Consider the following 19,280-nt stretch of genomic DNA (forward strand, 5'->3'; position numbering starts at 1 on the left):
CTCATGTTCCGGATCCAAACAGGAGGGAAAGATTCTCGGGTTCAATTCCCGGCCCTGCCTGGCTCACTACATGATCTCGGGCAAGTCATTTCCCACCCCCACTGAGTCTCTGTTTTACCAGCTGTAAAATGATAATGTTAATGACCAGAGTGTTGTGAAGCTTGTGTTTGCAAAGCTCTCTCAGATGCCCAGATGGCCATTGCATCCAGGAATATAAAAAAACAACAACTATTTTTAAGCAATAAATCCATCCCTGCTGAGTTCAAAGGCCCAGAGATGAGTTTGTGCTTCCTGTCCTGAGTTGGAAGAGTGGAACCTAATACACTGCCTGGCATTTCCTAAAACAAAAGTTGACAGCTCTCTTACCTGAGCTGCTGCTGAGGGTGGCCAAGCACAGCCATAAAGTAACCAGCAGGGGGCAGCACACCTTCATCCTGCAATACAAACACACACGAAGTTCCAGTTATTTCTGAACTCTTTTCTCAGTGAAGGGCAGTTTTGTCCGTGGCAGTTTTGTTCTGGCACCTTCCAGCACCTCTGAATTTGATTTTAAGGCTTTTTTAAAAGTTTACATAGAGACACCATGAGAGCATGAGGCACCTAAGCCCAAAAGTATAGTTAGACAGTGGAAGTCAGATCTCAAGTTCAACCATTTCAGCTCAGTGTAACATTCAGAGGTAGCGTCTACACACAGATACCATGGACATCTGCCAGCTGCACGCATACAGCACGGGAAGTAAGAGAAGTCTCGAGCCTTGGCTCCAAAACCACAGTGCTGGACCTCTGTGGACTGCCAGTAGGTGACCAATCCCTTGGTGTGAACGGCTGGTGCAGGTTCAGGGCACAGGAATGTGAGCCAACCTATGCATCTGACATTTGGCATTCTGCTCTCACAAATCCTCTTGGTCATTGCAAAACAGAGTTCCCTGCAGCTCCAGGCCTTCCCAGCATGCCGAACAGAAGCTGCAGGTTATGAAAGCTGACATTTAGTAGATGCTCTAATTAGTGGGACTGAAGGCTTCGTTCGACATTCCCAGGTGCCAGGAGATCATGATGGCAGGCAGACAACTGAAGTGGCTAAGGCAAGGCTGATCAAAGAATCTGGATTTAGCTGTGTGTGTCAGTAGGGGCAATCTCTAGGAGCACGGAGCTCTAGGCAGCAAAGTTCAGCCACCAGTGGGAGCTGTGTGCGCTTAACAACTCTGCAAACCGGGCCATGGGTTTAAGGTTCCAACTTGAGGCACCTGCACTTAATATGATTTGTCATGATGCTTCCCCTTGCCGGGCCAGCCTCTCCTAGCAGCAGAGGGAAATATGCAAGAATCCCGCGCTTCTCCACAGTCCCAAGCAAAGGGCAGCAGGCAGCTGCCGGGCTGCGAATACAAAGCCACCTAGCCATGATGGTACTGAACGGCTGGTCTGGCAAAAAGCCCTGCTCCAGTGGCTAATAACGGAGACTAAAGCAATGCAACAGCACAGCCCTTCGCTGCCTGCTATACAGGGCTTAACGAACAACTGCAGGAGCCTACAGGGACTCTCATCTAAACAATGAGCCCTTATGCAGCCACTTTCGTGTGTGTTAAGGTCAGGGCTCTTGGAGGGATGACTCCCTGCCCACCCCTTCTCCCACCAAGCACCCTCATCTGCCCCAGGAACGCTCCCTCCTTTTTCCCCAGCAAGCTTCCCCAAAGCACCCTGCCTTCCCAGCCTGCTGCTTCTCCCCAAACCTCGCCTGATTTTGGATTAAGTGGAGGGAGGTTGGTGAGGGCCAGTCACACCAGGAAGCAGGCTAGCAAGGAACAGGCCGGATGATGGGGCAAGGAGTGTAAGGTTGTTTCCCCCCTGGGAGAGGGACCATCTTCTGGGTCTCAGGAAGTAGAGTTGGGAAGGTTGGATCGGGCTCATTTTGCTTACAGAAGGGATGAGGAGGGAGATGAGGAAGAACAGTTATCCATCTCCGGCCCCTCAGAAAAAACAGCAAAGATCCATAGATTGTAAGGCCAGAAAGGACCATTGTGATCATCTAGCTGACCTCCTGTATAACACAAGCCAAAGAATTTCACCCAGTAATTTCTGCATCTAGCCCATATCTTGTGGTTGAGCTAGGGCATGTTTGACATTCAATCGTCAGTTAAAGACTCCAAGTGATGGAGACCCCACCATATCCCTAGGTACATTGTCACAAGAGTTAATTACCCTCACTGTTAAAAAACATGCACCTTACCTCGAGCCTGAAATTATCTAGCTCCAACTTCCAGCCATTGGATTCTGTTCTGCCTTCGTCCGCTAGAGAGCCTTCTACTCTCAGAAGACTCCCCATGTAGCACTAAGATCAATCACCTCTTCACCTTCTCTTATTAAACAGACTGAGCTTCTTAAACCTTTCACTGTAAGGCAGGTTTGCATTGGATGTGCTTGGCTCTAGAGTTACAGAGCACTAGGGTCCTACTGATGGTCCCTAGCCAGTCCTGGGGGACATTGCAAGGACTCATGACAAATGAGGTCCTACTCTCATTTCTCGCTGGCTGTCTCTAAACATGCAGGGAGGCAATTCCTGCTGGCAGGTACCAGGATAGTCCCCAGAGTCTGAGCACTAGAGATCAGTAGAAACCTGACAATCCAGGCATTTGTATTTGTTTTTCATGAGCTGTTTTCTTCCTCTGGGAGCCAATTACCAGGCCTCAATAAAAATGAAGAGACCTGGTCTTCTCGTGACATTTCTGTCATCCAAAATGAAATGCCATCTGATAGCCTAATCCTGCATTGCTGCCCCGTAAATACCTGCCTGAGTCATTCAGAACAGCTCCAGGGCTAAAAAATAAACACCAGCTCTGCTACCTGCCAGCCTCCCTCACGGACAATAAAACACCTCTTTATTTGTCTTCTTTTAGGCCGGTCAGACGGAGGAAAGAGAGAGGTTGCGACTGCTCAGTTGGGAACAGAGAGCTGAGAGCACAGAGGACTGGAGCTGGGAATGGCGATACATTTAATCAGAACTGGGGGCAAAGTTCTCGCACCGTACGGCTGTTGTCAGATCTGACGATGACGTCACAGCACCTTGTGTGTTGTCTTGTGTCTGCAGAGTCCACTCTGTGAGCAGCAAAGTCTTCCCTGTTTTCTCTTCAAAATAAATCCACAAATGAGCCCTCTTCCCTACTTTTCATTGAAGCCACTCACTCCCCAGTTACGCAAACCAGGACAAAGTCAGCCTGGGTGTACACAGGCGCAATCAGTGGCTTTAGGGGAGCTTCTCCTGCTTACCCCATGGCTGAGTTTGGCCATCAGCTGGGTGGCTATACTCTCGCCCATGGTGACATGAATTCAGCCATAATCTCAATGGGCTCTTTTTTGCATCCTTTAGCTGTGCAGATGAGGACTTGCTCCCCCCAAAATCCCATTAAAGCCAATGGGACTTTACTCCCAAGAGCAAGGTGGTCCCCTAAGGGCTGCACAAACTGGCCCTGATAATTTTTGTTTGTCTGTTTGTTATTTTAGTATGAAATCCAGTGTTTCTGCAACTTCCTCCCAGTTGCATTATCCAGAGCAGTACAGTTTGGTTCATTCCAGGCTCTCCACAGATCTTATCATTGGAGACCGACAGACACAGAGCGTGTCGGATTACAGCAACTCCTCCATTCCTGGACTGGGACTCATCCGATCACAGCCTGGGCTGCTCTGCCATTTAACAAAGTGCAATGGGACGCACAGGGCGACGGAGGGGAGTCGTTCTTTGCAGGACACACTCACAATGAAGAGCCAGACCCCTAGGAACAATGGCACAGGCCCGTAATGCCCAGTCTAAGCCGGCACTTACTGCCGGAGCTTGCCCCACTAAAGGTAACGGGAGTTCTGCAAATTCCGGAGGATGCTACTCTGCTCTCTGTACATGCCTTGTCACCTGGAGTTCTCATTCCCCACCCAGAATCGCTCTCTGCTTTCCAACGTATTCTACACCAGGGCAAAAAATACCATCCTATGTAACTGCAGCATTTTCTTTCCAAAGATCCTGTGCCCATTCTAAAGGAGAACAAGCCTGTATTTTCCACTACGCTGCTTCTGCCCTTTCTGTCCTTGAGCCCCTATAAAGACCTGACAGGTTTTTACTTTCTGCGGAGAAGCCACGTGACTGCACGCGGAACGAAAGCTCCCCTCAGACATCCCACTAAGTGTTCCGGCTGAGAGGGCCATTAAAGTTAATGGAACACTTCAGGGGGGAAAATAGCCCCCAAATGGCAGGAGCAGGTTCGGCACGTTGCTTTCTCCCTGCAGTTCCCTCCAGGATCAATCCTGCAAGGCACTGAGTAGCTCTGAGCACTCCCAGCTCCCACTGCCTTTGATGGGACGTTAATACTCTCCACCCCAGAGGAGGGCTGCAGATGTGGGAAAGCTAGCAAGACGGATTGAGCCGGTGTGCCTAGTGTGGTGAGTAATTGGTTCCATCCCTTTATCGGCTTGCATTTCTCCCCTTTGAATTTGGTCCTTGGGGAAAGCAGCCCTGGAGGAAGACAATGGGCAGCACGGCACAGGCTGCTGGGATGCACATATCTCGCTATGGTACTTATCGGGCTCCCGTCACTGTGGGATCCCATATGTTCATCCTCATGGCACCCCTGGGAGGTGGAACAAATGAGGCACAGAAAGACAAGTCAAACCAGGAGGCGAGGGCAGAGCAGGGAACTAAGCCTGGGTCTCCCACGCCCAAGGTTACCCTGGGCTATCCTTCCCCACCAGTGCACCTCAAGCCAGGCCAGAAAGGAGCTGACCTCTTGGGGTGAGAGGCAAGTTCAGTCTCCGGCCTCCCTGCTGAGACTGACAACAAGGACAGCTTGCACTGTCCTGTACTGCCTGGATGTACCTAGAGTGCTCCAGGCAGGCACTGGGCTAGAGGATTTCACTGAATGGGTGATAGATGCAGGCTAGGCGCTCTCCCGGCTCCACCCCTGCACTCCAGTTAGCAAGGCTCTGCTCCATTCGTTTGCCCGGAGGACAAAACTACCCTTTCTCCCTTGTGTTCTCAGGTGCCCCATAGCAACTGGCTCTCTGCAGAGGGACCAGACATCTGGAAGGGCGCACACAGGGGTGTATGCCATGTACTCGCTGGGGCTCCCTGCAATTGGGCAGGCTGGAGGGGCAGCCTGGCCAGAGACCCATCACTTCATAGATGCCTTCCCCAATGGATGACTTCTAGTGGCCGGCACAGCCTCTTCACAGCACTGTGCGGGAGGAGGAAAGGGTTCCGTTTTTCACTTCGTCAGAGGAGGTCTCTCTCACCATTTACAGATAACACACCCACTCAGGGCTCTGCTCCTCTGGAGAATCAGGCCCACACCTTGCACAGGACAAGGGTTGAAGATTGACAAGAAGCAGTGGGTTTGGATTACAGCAAGGGAGGTTCAGGTTGGACATTAGGAAAAAATTCACTGGAATAATTTGCCTACGGAGGCTGTGGAATCTCCACCACTGGGGATTTTTAAGAGCAGGTTAGACAAACACCTGCCAGGAATGGTCAGATAATACTTAGTCCTGCCTGAGTGCAAGGGACTAGACTAGATGATCTCTCGAGGTCCCTTCCAGTCCTACGATTCTATGGCTGGTTGCTAAGTTCGGATTTTTTGATCCTGTCATTCAAGGGATACAGGAAAAAATATAATTAAAGCAAAGAAACTAAGAGAACCAAAGAGGGGGGAAAAGGGACAGTCAACAAAAGCAGCTGCAAAGAAAAAGATAAATGCACTAATGGAAGCTGGGAAAAGGTCCTTCAGCCCTTAAGGACATATTCTTGCTTTTCAATATCTGCAGGAGTAAATCGAACAATGGAGGGAATAACTGTAGCATAAACCATCTGGGCTCCATTTCGCTGGGATTTACTGCAGTTTCTTTCTGACCAGATCACTCTTCTGGAGGCGATTTTGGCATTGAATGACACTGCCATTTGTTAGAGTTTCTCAGTGTTTCCGCACACATCTCCCAGGAAGCAAATCATCAGTGTGGAGAGTTTGCACGTTCCATGGAGAGCTCTTCAGAGCAGCCTAACGTCACACTGGACTGTGCTGAGAGCATGAGCAATAGCAGGCGCTGTGGGTTTTCAGACCCCAGGGTTCCCTCTCTGGGAAGCTGGATGTTCATTAAAGTCTCCCTTTGCAGGAAGCTTTTAAGAATGCAACAGGGGGAATAGCCACAACAATCTAATACGGAATACACCGGTCACTCCAGTACACACAGAGTACCCTAATCTCAGAGCCAGTCATGCCAGCCAACGAGGTAGGCTGAATTTTGCCCTTAGAAAAACACATGCATCTCGTCTGAAAATCAAATCCACCCCTGCTGTGACTATACTGCGGGCAGTGGAGTTACGCCCAGCATGAATTGAGCCCAGAATCTGGCCCTGTGCCACCAGTGACATGGAAGAAGCAGCGAGACAGTGATCTAGTGACACGTCAAGACTAAAAGGCCCTGACGAAGGTCCAAATCAATTGCCTATCGCCACTGAAAGGACGGTACAGTACTCAGGAAACTAGCGTAGGATTTGGAAGACTTGGGTTCATTTCCCTGCTTCCTGTGTGACTTCCTGCGTGACCCCAGGTGAGCCACTTAACCTACGTGCCTCAGTTTCCCTCTGTACAATGGGGATAAATACACAGGGCCAATGGGAGGATAAATACTAGAGGTGGCCAGGAATTTTTGTCTTGAAAATTCTTTCGTTTTACATTCTATTTTATTTTAAATGTCAAAATCAGAGTGAAACATTTCGGTTGTATTGAACATGGGGGAATTTCATTTCATGGGCAAGTTTGAAATTTTTGCTTTTGTTTCGGAATGCAAAAATATTTTGCTCATCCTATTTCCCATCAAATGGAAAATCCAGCTCCTGCCCAGATGTAAGAAATACATCACAGATTGTGAGGCACTCAAATTCTATGGAAATAGGGCCTTATAAGTACCTAAGATAGGCAGAGAAGTTGACTCCCTTTTCCCCACCCAAGAAATTAAAGTTCTGATCCCACATACGCCAGCGAGAGTGAGGAGTAACTCCACCGATTCAATGGAGCTACACCGGTAGGAAACCGGCACAAGCCAGAGTAGATATAAACCCTCCTCTTAAGCCAATCTCTAACTATTGGGAGTTAGAAGGAAATCTGCCTTGGGGGCAGGTAATGCCATCACGGCCATCTTCTGCTTCTGATGAAAAACAGGGGGAAAAAAAGATCAAAATCCATGGACATGGAGGATAGGTCCATCAATAGCTATTAGCCAAGGTGGTCAGGGATGAACCCCACGTTCTCAGTGTCCCTAAGCCTCTGACTGCCAGACACTGGAACTGGACGACAGGGGATGGATCTCTCGATAATTGCCCTGTTCGGTTCGCTCCTTCGGAAGCATCTGGCACCAGACACTATTGGATGACAGGACTAGGGGACCAGGGATAGCTCAGTGGTTTGAGCATTGGCCTGCTAAACCCAGGGTTGTGAGTTCAATCCTTGAGGGGGCCATTTAGGGATCTGGGGCAAAAATTGGGGATTGGTCCTACTTTGAGCAGGGGGTTGGACTAGATGACCTTCTGAGGTCCCTTCCAAACCTGATATTCTATGGACCATTGATCCGACCCAGTATGGCTGTTCTTATAAACTGAAATGAAACATTTTGAAATTATCATAGAACAAAGCATTTTGATTGACCTGAACTGAAATTTTTTTCAGTTTGTCAGTTCATGAAAATGTAGCATAAAAATCAATAATTCATTTTTTCTTCCTAATTTGGGCTAGGAATTCTTTTTTACAATCTCAGACATTCTGGTGGGACAGAAACCTATCTCCTGCCTACCCCCTACGTTGACACTTCACAAATCTCTCTAATTCTCTGCCCACCCATTGACCCAGCAAGTCATTCATCCAGACATCAGCGAAGAAAAGTTCCCAAGTGTCACAATGTCCCATTTCAAGAACCATGAAACGTCACTTTCCCCCCACCCTCTGCTGTGCAATCATCACCAAACCCCACGCATGTTGCTACATCTCCAGCTCCGCACCCAGGCCTACACAGACAGTTTTCAATAGCTAAGGCGTCTTCTCCACTGGAACTGGAGCCAATCGTGGAGCTACACCAGTGTCAACCCCTAGCAAAAAAAAACAGGAGGACTTGGGGCACCTTAGAGACTAACACATTTATTTGAGCATAAGCTTTCGTGAGCTACAGCTCACTTCATCGGATGCATCAGCTCACTTCATTGGATGCTGTAGCTCACGAAAGCTTATGCTCAAATAAATGTGTTAATCTCTAAGGTGCCACTAGTCCTCCTGTTCTTTTTGCAGATACAGACTGACACGGCTGCTACTCTGAAACCCCTAGCAAAGACACAGTTTACACTCATGTAGCTTGATTTCCACTAGTTCAGGGCACTCTGAGGAAAGCTGCACTGGTATAAACCATCTAGGGATTTGCAGCAGCAGAACTGCCTGACTGGCTAAAATCCCCGTGTAGACAAAACCCAAGTGTTTGAGACCGGAGCTGAGAAGCAAAGCTGATTTTTTTTTTTTTAAAACCGTGCATCCATTTCTCCTTGGAGCGTGTCTATAATTTCCACACTTTATAGCAGACACAAGACAGCAATGGCTATTGTTAAAGCTGCGTCTGTTATAATCCTCTCTTTCACTCATTCCTCCTTTTAGGACTGAGCTTTTCCATACTTGGGGTCTGTTCCAACTTCCGCTGAAGCTCAGATGGGTTTTGGATTGGGCCCGATGTCTCTGCGAGAAGGCAGATCTGATGTCATTTAGATATTGATTTTTCTTAAAATCCCTGTAGCCATTTGCAATTCAGTGAGAGTGAAAATAAATAGCTAAAAAAGACGCATTCACCTCTAGGCAGCCAGTTCAAATCCAGCCTAGGTCGGGGGCTGAGGAGCACTGGTGAGGCAGTTGGGACAGTGACATGCTCCTAATATTTTAGCAACGCGTCCCTGCAAAGCAGTGTCCCACTTAGCCTCTGTTGAAGCCCATGCCAGGGGGCAGGGCCAAGTGAATTACTGAGGGGACCGAGTATGGGACAGTGTAATCTTTTCATTCCCTCCCCTCCCTCCCACCCCATTTAAACAAAACCACTTGCTCATAATCGTAACAAGGGAAAGAGGAGATGCCAGTGGGGAAACAAACTCATCGGAGGGTGGGATTTTTGCAGACCAGGTTTATACTTTATTCCTGAAAAAACACACTGAGTGCACTGAGCAGTGTTAATGGGAAGCAGTGAGTGAAGGAGAGACCTGATACCTGGTGCAATCTAATGCACTAAGGAGGGCCGAACGGTTAGGACGCTGACCTGGGTTTGATTTTCTCCAGCACAGAATTCCTGTGGGACCTTGAGTAAGTCACTTAGCCTCGCGGTGCGCCAGTTCCCCACCTGCAGAATGGGGATAATAGCACTGTGCTACCTTATACAGGTGTTGGGAGGTCCGACACCATACAGATTGTGAGGGTCTCAGATACCATGGTGATGGTGGCCAGGTAAGTCTGCTGGATGGATGGCTTATGATGGCAAAACAAATCTGCTCTTGAGAAGCATTTTTAAGAGCCCTAAAGACAGATGATCGCTGGCGGGAGGGAGTCGGGGTGAGCTCCCTAAATTGGCAGGGAGGATGTTAACAAGGGGGTTTCCAGATGACCCGAAGATATTCCCAGCACACCACTGAGCGTGGGGAACTTGTCCTGGCTGTGCCTGTGCTTACCTGACCAGAGGACATAACTCGGCACCCTTCACCAGCAGTATTAAACGTACCTTGAATCAAAGGGACCCTAAAGTACCATGGAAAGCGTCTAGCTAGCAAGCAGCCTTCTGCGAGAACCTGTGTCTCGTGATATGTTGCACTTACAAGAAGGGAGGGCTGGAACAAAACTCAAAGTAGCAGTGGAATGCTGTGATGATCATTCAATATTTATTATTCAGGGAGGACATGATTGATTTCAGAAGGTCAATGAATTTATCCCCTAAGCTGAAGGACAAACAAAAAGTAATGTATACACTGCTGACATTTCCAGAGGCTGCGAGGCACAGGGACAAGGCAGACAATCCACTTCAGGCTAAAACCCCCCCAGTCTGTGAGTTCCAAGTGTCTCAGTCCTGGGGTTTTCGAGTCGCAGATGCCAGGAAAGGGGTGCTTTATTACTGTAAAATCTGCACTGCCCACAACCGAACCCCGCAGCCTCCTTCCTGCTCAGTCGCTGCATTCCTTTAGAAAGATCTATGCACACAAAATAAATAAACTCGGAATTTCCCCGTTCGCCCCTTGACACTGCTTATCAGCAAATACCTGTTTAGTGCACCCAGTGGATATGCAAAGGGCTCCTTTGAATTTCACTGCCGTATGTTATTATGGCCCTGAGCTAAGCGGCGGGGATGAAAAACCATGGCCAGTTGCACAGCGTGAATCACTGGTGCTGAGCTATACCCATCCAAACACGAAGCGAGAGAGGAAGACGGTGGCCCTGGAGCGACACGCTCACCCCCTTTGCCAACCACCACTTAGGACTCTCTGTAATGTGGAGAGTCCAGGAGGGATGGACGCACTGTGTTTGCCAAGTGGCAGGAACGCTGCATTCAGTGAGCTAGGTATTCCCAGCCCCTCCGTGTGGATTCAATCTCCCATCCCGTACTCCTACTGATTACTATTTGCTCTGCAGTGATGCCTCGGCACCCCAGGCAGGGATCAAGGCACCTCTGTCCTGGGTGCTGCACACTCCCTACAAAAAGCCAGTCCCTGCCCCAAATAGCTGACAGTCCCATAGCCTGGCCCACTCAGCGCTCCCAGCCCAGATCTGCCTGGCCCTGTCGGCAGCATGTGGTTACTGAATTACACAGGGCCTCAGGCTCCAGCTGACCCGGGAGGAGAGCTCCAGGCTGCTCCTCTGACATATTGCTCCAGGAAGGGGGAGAGGTTCTCACTGGGGACAGGGAAAGATAGATAGGGCTCAGCTGAGCTCCTGCCCTCCCCAGAACATACCTGGGGGTCCCCACTTACCCTGAGCCATGATCTCGAGGGGCTGCCCATTGGCACAGTTCTCCCCACAGCCACACCTTGGCTACCCGTTGCAGCCACCTGGACTAGCTGCCCCCACCCTGGCCCCTTTCACTAAGGGCCGTGCTCGCCCCCGTCCGGCATGCTCTGCAGCTCCTCAGACACAGCGAAGAGGACTCCAGCAGCGAAGCTGGCGGGGTGGGTGAGGAGGCAGGCTGCACACCTCTCTGAAGACACCCGCCTGGAACAGTGTGGGGAGTGTGAGTCTGCTTCGCCAGCACACCCCCAACGATGCAGGTCGGTGGGCAGGAAAGGGCTAGGTGGGCATTTTCTGGGAACCAACCGGGGAGAACGGGGCCAGCAATGTGCAAGGGACCAGCTCGGACCACCACTGTCCCCTTCAGACACTGGGTAAAGTTCCCGGGCTCAGCACAGCCCATCATTCTGGAGGGAGGATGTTATTTGTCTGAAGGCATCGGAGTGTCAGACAGACCGCCAAGGTATTCCCCACGCCTCTGATCCGCCCCACCTCCCGTCGCCTGCCTCTAGCTGAACTTTATCAAGCCAGGGTGGCTAAAGTCAAGCGTTTCGAGAGCCAAGAGACACTCCTTGTGCAAGAGCGTGTGCTTATTCAGCTCGGATGAGCGTGCGCACACCAACCTCCACATCTTTGCCAGGCTGACCAAGTTATGCAACAGTGTAGAGATTTTCCTGCCTTATCTCAATCATTGGTAAATAAGGGCGGGACCATTCAGAGGAAAATAAATTGTTGATCTGTATTTAAAATTTGGTTGCAAAGCCCTAGACTTAGGGGTAAAGGATTTCTACGCAGCTCAGGGCTTTTTATCCACAATCAGTGACACATCAAAGTGGGCTGAGGCGGGATTCTTTTTCTTTGGCTTTGCACTGTGCCTACCTTTTGCAGCGTGGTACTAATACAGCAAGGGACTAGGAGTTAGGATTCTGCTCCCGGCTCTGCACATGATTTGCTTCGCCCCTGACTATGTCCCTTTTGAAAACTTTTCCTAAGTGACCGCTAATTTAGGGTACCTCCTGTCTAAACGTGAGACTTTCAGAGGTACAGAGCACTCACGGTAGTCAGCCCTTCTGAAAATCAGGACCTAGGGACCCAAACTGGGCAACAGGAGTCAGGTGCCTACATACCTTTGAAGATCTGGGCCCCAAAAACTGAGATGCCCTAAATTAGTGGATGCTTATGAGAATTTGGGCCATCAGCTTTCCATGCTACAGTTTCCCCACCTACCTAAGGAGTACAATAATACCTTCCTACCTCACAGGGAAAGTGTGAATCTTAATCAATGTTTTTAAAGTGCTTAGAGATGTGAGGCTATTAAATACCATGCAGGTGCAAAATATTTGATTAATTCCCTTAGTTCTGCAGGCCGTGGTGGTGTCATGGATGAATGTACCGGTTACCCGCCACTGAAAACATGGGTTTAAATCCTGATTAAATAACAAAACTTATGTAGCGACTCTCCTTAGAACAAACTGTCTTCTGGCGGGTTAGCTGGGCACACGGGAAGCCCCAGCAGATGGGAGCAATAGAAATGCAATTTATTGCTGTGAAAAAATAGACGTTTTTCAGTAAAACCTTTGTAGGAATAAGGGCTCGTTCCTGTTCTCATAGAAGTCAGTAGCTAAACAACGACTGATTTCAGCATGAGCAAGATTGAGCGGCTAGGGTTTTATTAAAAAGCATGTTAAGCATATGCCCAAATGCATTTTGTAAATCTAACTACATTCCTCTTGGTTTCTTAAATGATTAAAAAAGCCAGATTAAATATCACCATGAGAATCTTAAATCAAGCAACAGAACATTTGGCCTCATCCCAAGTCACAATGTAACACCTTAAACCACTAGTGTTAACCTAACAGATGGGAATGATTTCTACCCGTTCAAAAATCTGACTCCCGTACAGTGGAATTAACAGCAATTAGGTCATTACTTATCTCTAGGACCAAAGGTAAAACAATCAAGAAGAAAGAAAGAACTACAAGTGTAAATAAAAAGAAAAAGGCAAAACAAATGTAAAATCCCTCTGAGGAAAAATGTAGTGTGCTTTTTAATAACCCTGGTATAAATATATAGCTAGATAAGGTTCTGTGTATGATGCTGACTAATATTGTCTCATTGTTTCCTGGTACTCTCCCATCAGTCTATATCCATCTGTTGTTTCTTGTCTTAGACAGTAAACTGTTTGGGAGAGTGTCTTTTTGTCCTGTGTTTGTACAGCACCTAACACAATGGGCCCCTAGGCACTACGGTAAAACAAATAAATAATAATAATAATAATTAGGGCTGTTGATTAGTTGCAGTTAATTCACGTGATTAACTCAAAAAATTAATCACGATTAATTGCACTGTTAATAGAATACCAACTGAAATTTATTAAATAAGTTTGGATGTTTTTCTATATTTGCAAATATGTTGATTTCTATTACAACACAGAATACAAAGTGCACAGTGCTCACTTCATATTATTATTTTTTATTACAAATATTTGCACAGTAAAAATGATAAAAAAAAGAAATGGTATTTTTCAGCTCACCTCGTACAAATACTGTAGTGCAATCGCTTTATTGTGAAAGTGTAACTTACAAATGTAGAATTTTTTTTGTTACATAACTGCACTCAAAAACAAAACAAGGTAAAACTTTAGCGCCTACAAGTTCCCTCAGTCCCACTTCTTGTTTAGCGGATCGCTAAGACAAACAAAGTTTGGTTACAATTTGCAGGAGATAATGCTGCCTGCTTCTGTTTACAATGTCACCTGAAAGTGAGAACAGGCATTTGCATGGCACTTTTGTAGCCGGTGTTGCAAGATATTTACGTGCCAGATATACTAAACATTCGTATGCCCCTTCATGCTTCGGCCACCATTCCAGAGGACATGCTTCCATACTAATGATGTTCGTTAAAAAAATAGTGTGTTAATTAAATTTGTGACTGCACTCCTTGGGGGAGAATTGTATGCCCCCTGCTCTGTTTTACCCGCATTCTGCCAGTCTCGGATGATGACCCAGCACAGTTCGTTTTAAGAACACTTTCACAGCAGATTTGACAAAATGCACAGAAGGTACCAATGTGAGATTTCTAAGGATAGATAGAGCACTCGACCCCAGGTTTAAGAATCTGAAGTGCCTTCCAAAATCTGAGAGGGATGAGGTGTGGAGATTGCTTTCAGAAGTCTTTAAAAAGCAACACTCCAATGCGGAAATTACAGAACCCAAACCACCACCAAAAAAAAATAAAAAAAAATCAACCTTCTGCTGGTGGCATCTGACTCAGATAATGAAAATGAAGATGCGTTGGTCCGCTCTGCTTTGGATTGTTATCAAGCAGAAGCCGTCATCAGCATGGAAACATGTCCTCTAGAATGGTGGCCGAAGCATGAAGGGGCATACGAATGTTTAGTATATCTGGCACGTAAATACCCTGCAACGCTGGCTACAACAGTGCCATGCAAATGCCTGTTCTCACTTTCAGGTGACATTGTAAACAAGAAGCAGGCAGCATTATCTCCTGCAAATTGTAACCAAACTTTGACTGAGTGGACTTGTAGGCGCTAAAGTTTTACATTGTTTTATTTTTTAATGCAGTTCTTTTTGTACATAATTCTACATTTGTACTTTCAACTTTCATGATAAAGAGATTGCACTACAGTACCTGTATTGGATAAATTGACAAATGCTATTTTCTTTTTTTTTACTGTGAAAATATTTGTAATCAAAAATAAATAGAAAGTGAGCACTGTACACTTTGTATTCTGTGTTGTAATTGAAATCAATACATTTGAAAATGTAGAAAACATCCAAAAATATTTAATGAAATGGTATTCTATTATTGTTTAAGAGTGTGATTAACTGCCTGATTAATCATGACTAATTTTTTTAATCGCTTGACAGCCCTAATAATAATAATTAATAATAATGTGACATCCAGCTTTAAGCATGAAGGCTAATGTCTTGCCATCACTCATGGACATGAGTAAATTATTAACAAGAATGGACCCGTTGAACTATTCACATGCAATAAAGTTATTCACGTACATAAGTGTAGGCAGAATCAAGGCCTATGACAAAAATTGTCTGACTTGCTTTTTGATTTGTCTAATACAAGGAATCTAAAAAGTTGAAAAACCACTGTGCATCTAAATTAAAGAGATGGTAACAGATAAAACATTTCTTTAACAAACTGTCCTTGCAGTCCTGACAACACCTTCGATTACTAAAACGGAAGACTCTTTGAAAAGCCAATTTGCTTTTTCATTATTTTTGCCGTACTTCTGCCTTTCTCGGTCACACAACAAAAACTGACTATTCAATATCATGTCTCTCCAATTTCAAGTTTTGTCCCTCTTGTGAATGTTGCAATGTTATAGGCTTTTTTCAGAGAAATATTAAATTAGCCTTATGTTTTGGGGAAAAAAATCCTAAATTCAGGCCCAAATTAAAAGGTTATTTGGTGTCAACCTAGCAGAAGCCTAATTGCAGGATGATATATTCATCATAAGGCTTGTAGCCAAGTGGGGTGGGGTTACGGGCCAGGCAGCTCCACACTTCGAAAAGAATTCACATGAGCTCTGCCTCCAAGTGATTTCCAGATTCCAAGGTGGCCTGGAACTGGCAGGAACAGAGAAGTCAGTTTACGCATGGTAAACATGACAACTCTCGATGCTTTCCTTCTGCCACTGCATCTGATCTACCTTGCTGAGACAGCACTGCTGGAAGGAACACCGGCTGTGAGCCACAGGGTGCTACCAACGCAGCTAAATGAGCAGGACTGTCCAAGGATGCAGTTCTCCGCTCTGCTTTCAGTGTCGGTGAAAACCACCAGCTGTGCTGGGAGAAAGACACCCCAAGGAGGTCTTGAACTCAGATCTTCAATGCTGCAAGTGTCTCAGCTCACTGTTAACATGGAGCCATTTGTCTTTTTAGGTGTATACATTTTTATTTTCTAAAACACTTCAATTCACCTTGACTGTAAGAGTCAATGAAAAAACAGCACAGCATGGCTGGAGCAGTTGGCTGGCATATTTTATACACATCCACACATAGATTTCTAACTTTTCTAACTACCAGCCCTGAAAACTCAGCTCAGGCTCCACAAGACAATCTGGGTTCTTTCCTTCTCACACGTCATCAGCTGTAGTAAGCATTCTGCCTGTGCCACCCCAAAATCCTGTTAAAAGGAGAGAGTGTTTGATAGCCAGCAGCGTCCTCTGCTTGTCAAGGACTGAAATAAAATTCATGGGGATGGTAAGAGATGAGTGGGAACAGAAGGCTGTGCTGGGGCCTAACTATGGACTTCAGCAGGCATTGGCGGCATGGCTCCTAGTAGGAAGCCCTCAGCGCCTCGCAAGGTCAGCCCTGAGGAGTGCAGCTCAGTAAATCTAAGTTCAGTGAGGTCTGCTCAGGGACCAGCCGGGCACCACAAAGAAGGCAGCAGAGTTAAAAACAGACTGTCAGGAAAACTAACTGCTTTAATTACATCTGGTCAGGTGCGTGCTGGGATCTCAGAAATAAAAGAAGCAGTTGGTGCAATGACAAAATAAATGAAAATAAAGCCAATTATTTAAAATAGTAAAGGACGTTTCAAACATTTTGCCAGTGCATCATCACTGGCTGAACCACGAAAGAGTGGCCAGCAGGAAGACCACAAAAGTGTGTGTGTGTGTTTTGTATTACAATAGCACCTACAGGCCTCAAAATCAGGGACCCATTCTTCTACACACTGTACAAATACATTGTGAGAGACAGTCCCTGGTGGTGTTTATTAATCAACCCATGTGGAAAACAGATAAAAATGAAACCCACGTAGGTCACAGAACTGCAGGGCTTACAAGATGTGGTCCCCAGGCTCTGCCTTTCTCCCTGCTCCAACAAAACAAGCCAGACTTCATCATTTTCTTGCTAAATACTGCGACAGAATGTTTTGCATTTGCAGGCAACTGACCTCCACAAGCACACATGGTGAAAAGGGTCCGGCTGCTGCCAGCGACTAATCAGTTTCAGATTGTTCTCTGTATTGCCAAACAGGAGGGACCACTGCACGCTAGGATATGTCCTTTGCATTCTATTTGAGCTTATGCTCAAATAAATTGGTTAGTCTCTAAGGTGCCACAAGTACTCCTTTTCTATTTTCGTGCTGTGTCTTCAATATGACCCACCCTCACCCCCTTGTACAGCAGAAGAGTGCAGTTGTTGAAGGCTCTTCTGCTTGAAATGGAGATGAAAATTAGAGTTACACCCCGTGCCACTGGACGCGTGGCTAGGAATCAACATGTCCAATTTCCCTGCGCACGCCCTCATCCAAAGGAGAGAATTAAAGCAAATCAGTTTGCATTTCAGATAATGCAGAGAATACTGGTGGAGCTGCTGAAGCAGCTGCGGTGTGCATTTTGTGGCCCTTTTAGCTACCATCATTTCAATACTGGGTGCGTCCTCTATCAAATACATCTTGCTCGGTTTAGTGCATCTTTCCTTTCCACCTAATTTCTACTATTCTAAGTGATCTTGGGGATCTGGAAAGCTGATGTATTTAAATTTATTGAAACAAAAAAAAGTAAAGTACATTTCATTACAAAGCTCATTATTTAGCTGGCTCTCCATTTCATAACAACAGTGATTACTTACAATGCCTTTCCTCGAAGGATCTCAAAACACATTATAAACATAAATGAATTAAGCCTTTTAACCTTTCTGCTCCCTCCTGCTCACTTACTAGAGTTGGTTGAAAATGTTCAGATAAAGGGACTTTTGGTGTGTGCGAATTTGCTCGTGTTTGTGATTTACTTTGCCCCTTTTTTCACCAGGTCGAATTAATTTCCCCTCTCTATGGACGGGGAAACTGAGGCACGAGGTGGGGGAGGAGGGGGGGGTTAAGTGATTTGCCTAGGGCTACCTCTGTGGCAGAGCTCGAACACAAAGAAAAGGAGACTGTGCAGGATTATTATTTTTCTAAATAAAAGACAGTTAAGATTTAATAACAACAAACACCCCCCCACACACATTTCGTGTTTGCTGCAGAGGGGCGAAAGTTGGCGAAATCGCGCTGCCACAGGCCTGCGGTCTGGCAGCGCAGCGCAGCGACCGCACGCGTCCGGGCAGCCCCACTGCGCAGGGCAGCCGCGCTCAGGGGCCGTTTACACGCCGGGAACCGGCAGACCCAGCGCCGGGCGAGAAGGAACCCAGCCGGGGTGCCACGGGCGGGAGGGACCCTCCGCGGCAGCGGGGCGGGGGCTCCCCGACACCAGCCCCGGAGAGGATCCGGAGGGGAGACAAGCCCCCCACCCGCCGCGATGCCCCGCTGGGCAAAGGGGAGTCGATCCGGAGTCCCGGACCTGCTGCTGCTGCTGCGCTTGCACATCTGGCGCTGCAGGGCCCCCCACCTCTGGCGCTGCAGGGCCCGATTCACTCACCTTCCCGGGGCGCCAGGGTCCGCGCAGCCGGCGGGTCCCGCACGCAGCGAGCCCGGAGCGCCGCCGTCGCTTCTTCCCTTGTCCCTCCGGCGCCTTTCCAGCGCCCAGCGCCCCGCCCACCGCGGGGCTGATTGGCCCGGCCTCCCCCAGTGACGTCTTATTATGCAAATGAAGGAGGATTTCCTTCCCGGCGGCAGGGGAGGCGGAAGCTTGGGGGGGGGGGACTTTCCTGGCAGCTGGGAGTCTGGCTTGCCCCCCGAGCGCTCCAGATGAGCCAGATGTGCCGGGAACGGGGGGCAGGGGTGCGGGGAAATGGCTCCCTTCCAGACGGACCAGCCCGAGCAGGGAAATGCTGCCCTGCCGGATGTGCAAAGGGCAGAGTGGTAGGGGGGGATCATTCCCGTCCAGACGTGCAGCGCCGGAGGGGCAAGTTCTGCCCTTCCAGATGTGGCAGATGGGCAGCAGAAGAAGGGAGATTCTGTCCTTACAAATGGGCCAGCGTGGGGCCGGGGGGGGGGAGGGGAGATTCTTTCTTTCCCGGTGTTCAAAAGAAAAAAAAAAAAAAAGAGCGAGACATTTTCTCTTCGAGATGCTCCAGCTGTTCCGCAGCAGGCAGGGGATTCTGCCCCTCCCGGTGGTCTTGCATTCACACAGCTGCAGGATGGGAAGACTACTGTTGAGGCATCAGGGATGGCGGGGAGGTGGGGAAGGGGCTTCTGTGTTCTCTGTCCCTTCATCCCTAGCCCCCTGCCTGTCTCATACACACCCCTTCAACCATCTGGAGTGACAGAGCCGGAGAAAGAAAAGGAGGACTTGTGGCACCTTAGAGACTA

At 47.8% G+C, this 19,280-nt stretch overlaps 1 protein-coding gene across 6 annotated transcripts in view; it reads right to left on the reverse strand.

Annotated features, from left to right (window-relative positions):
- LOC102940652 (interleukin 1 receptor accessory protein) overlaps positions 1 to 18,575 on the reverse strand; it is a 60,852-nt gene extending 42,277 nt beyond the window's left edge. For all 6 annotated transcript variants that reach the window (XM_043522507.1, XM_037908731.2, XM_043522508.1 and 3 more), the window contains exons 1-2: positions 18,448 to 18,575; positions 367 to 434 (exon numbers count right to left, since the gene is read on the reverse strand). In XM_043522507.1, coding sequence (XP_043378442.1) covers positions 367 to 433 — 67 coding nt within the window. In that variant the 5' untranslated portion in view covers position 434; positions 18,448 to 18,575. The remainder of the gene's footprint in view (positions 1 to 366; positions 435 to 18,447) is intronic.
- Positions 18,576 to 19,280: the final 705 nt, after the last annotated feature.

Source organism: Chelonia mydas, chromosome 9, assembly GCF_015237465.2.
Source record: "Chelonia mydas isolate rCheMyd1 chromosome 9, rCheMyd1.pri.v2, whole genome shotgun sequence".
Lineage (NCBI taxonomy): Eukaryota > Metazoa > Chordata > Testudines > Cheloniidae > Chelonia > Chelonia mydas.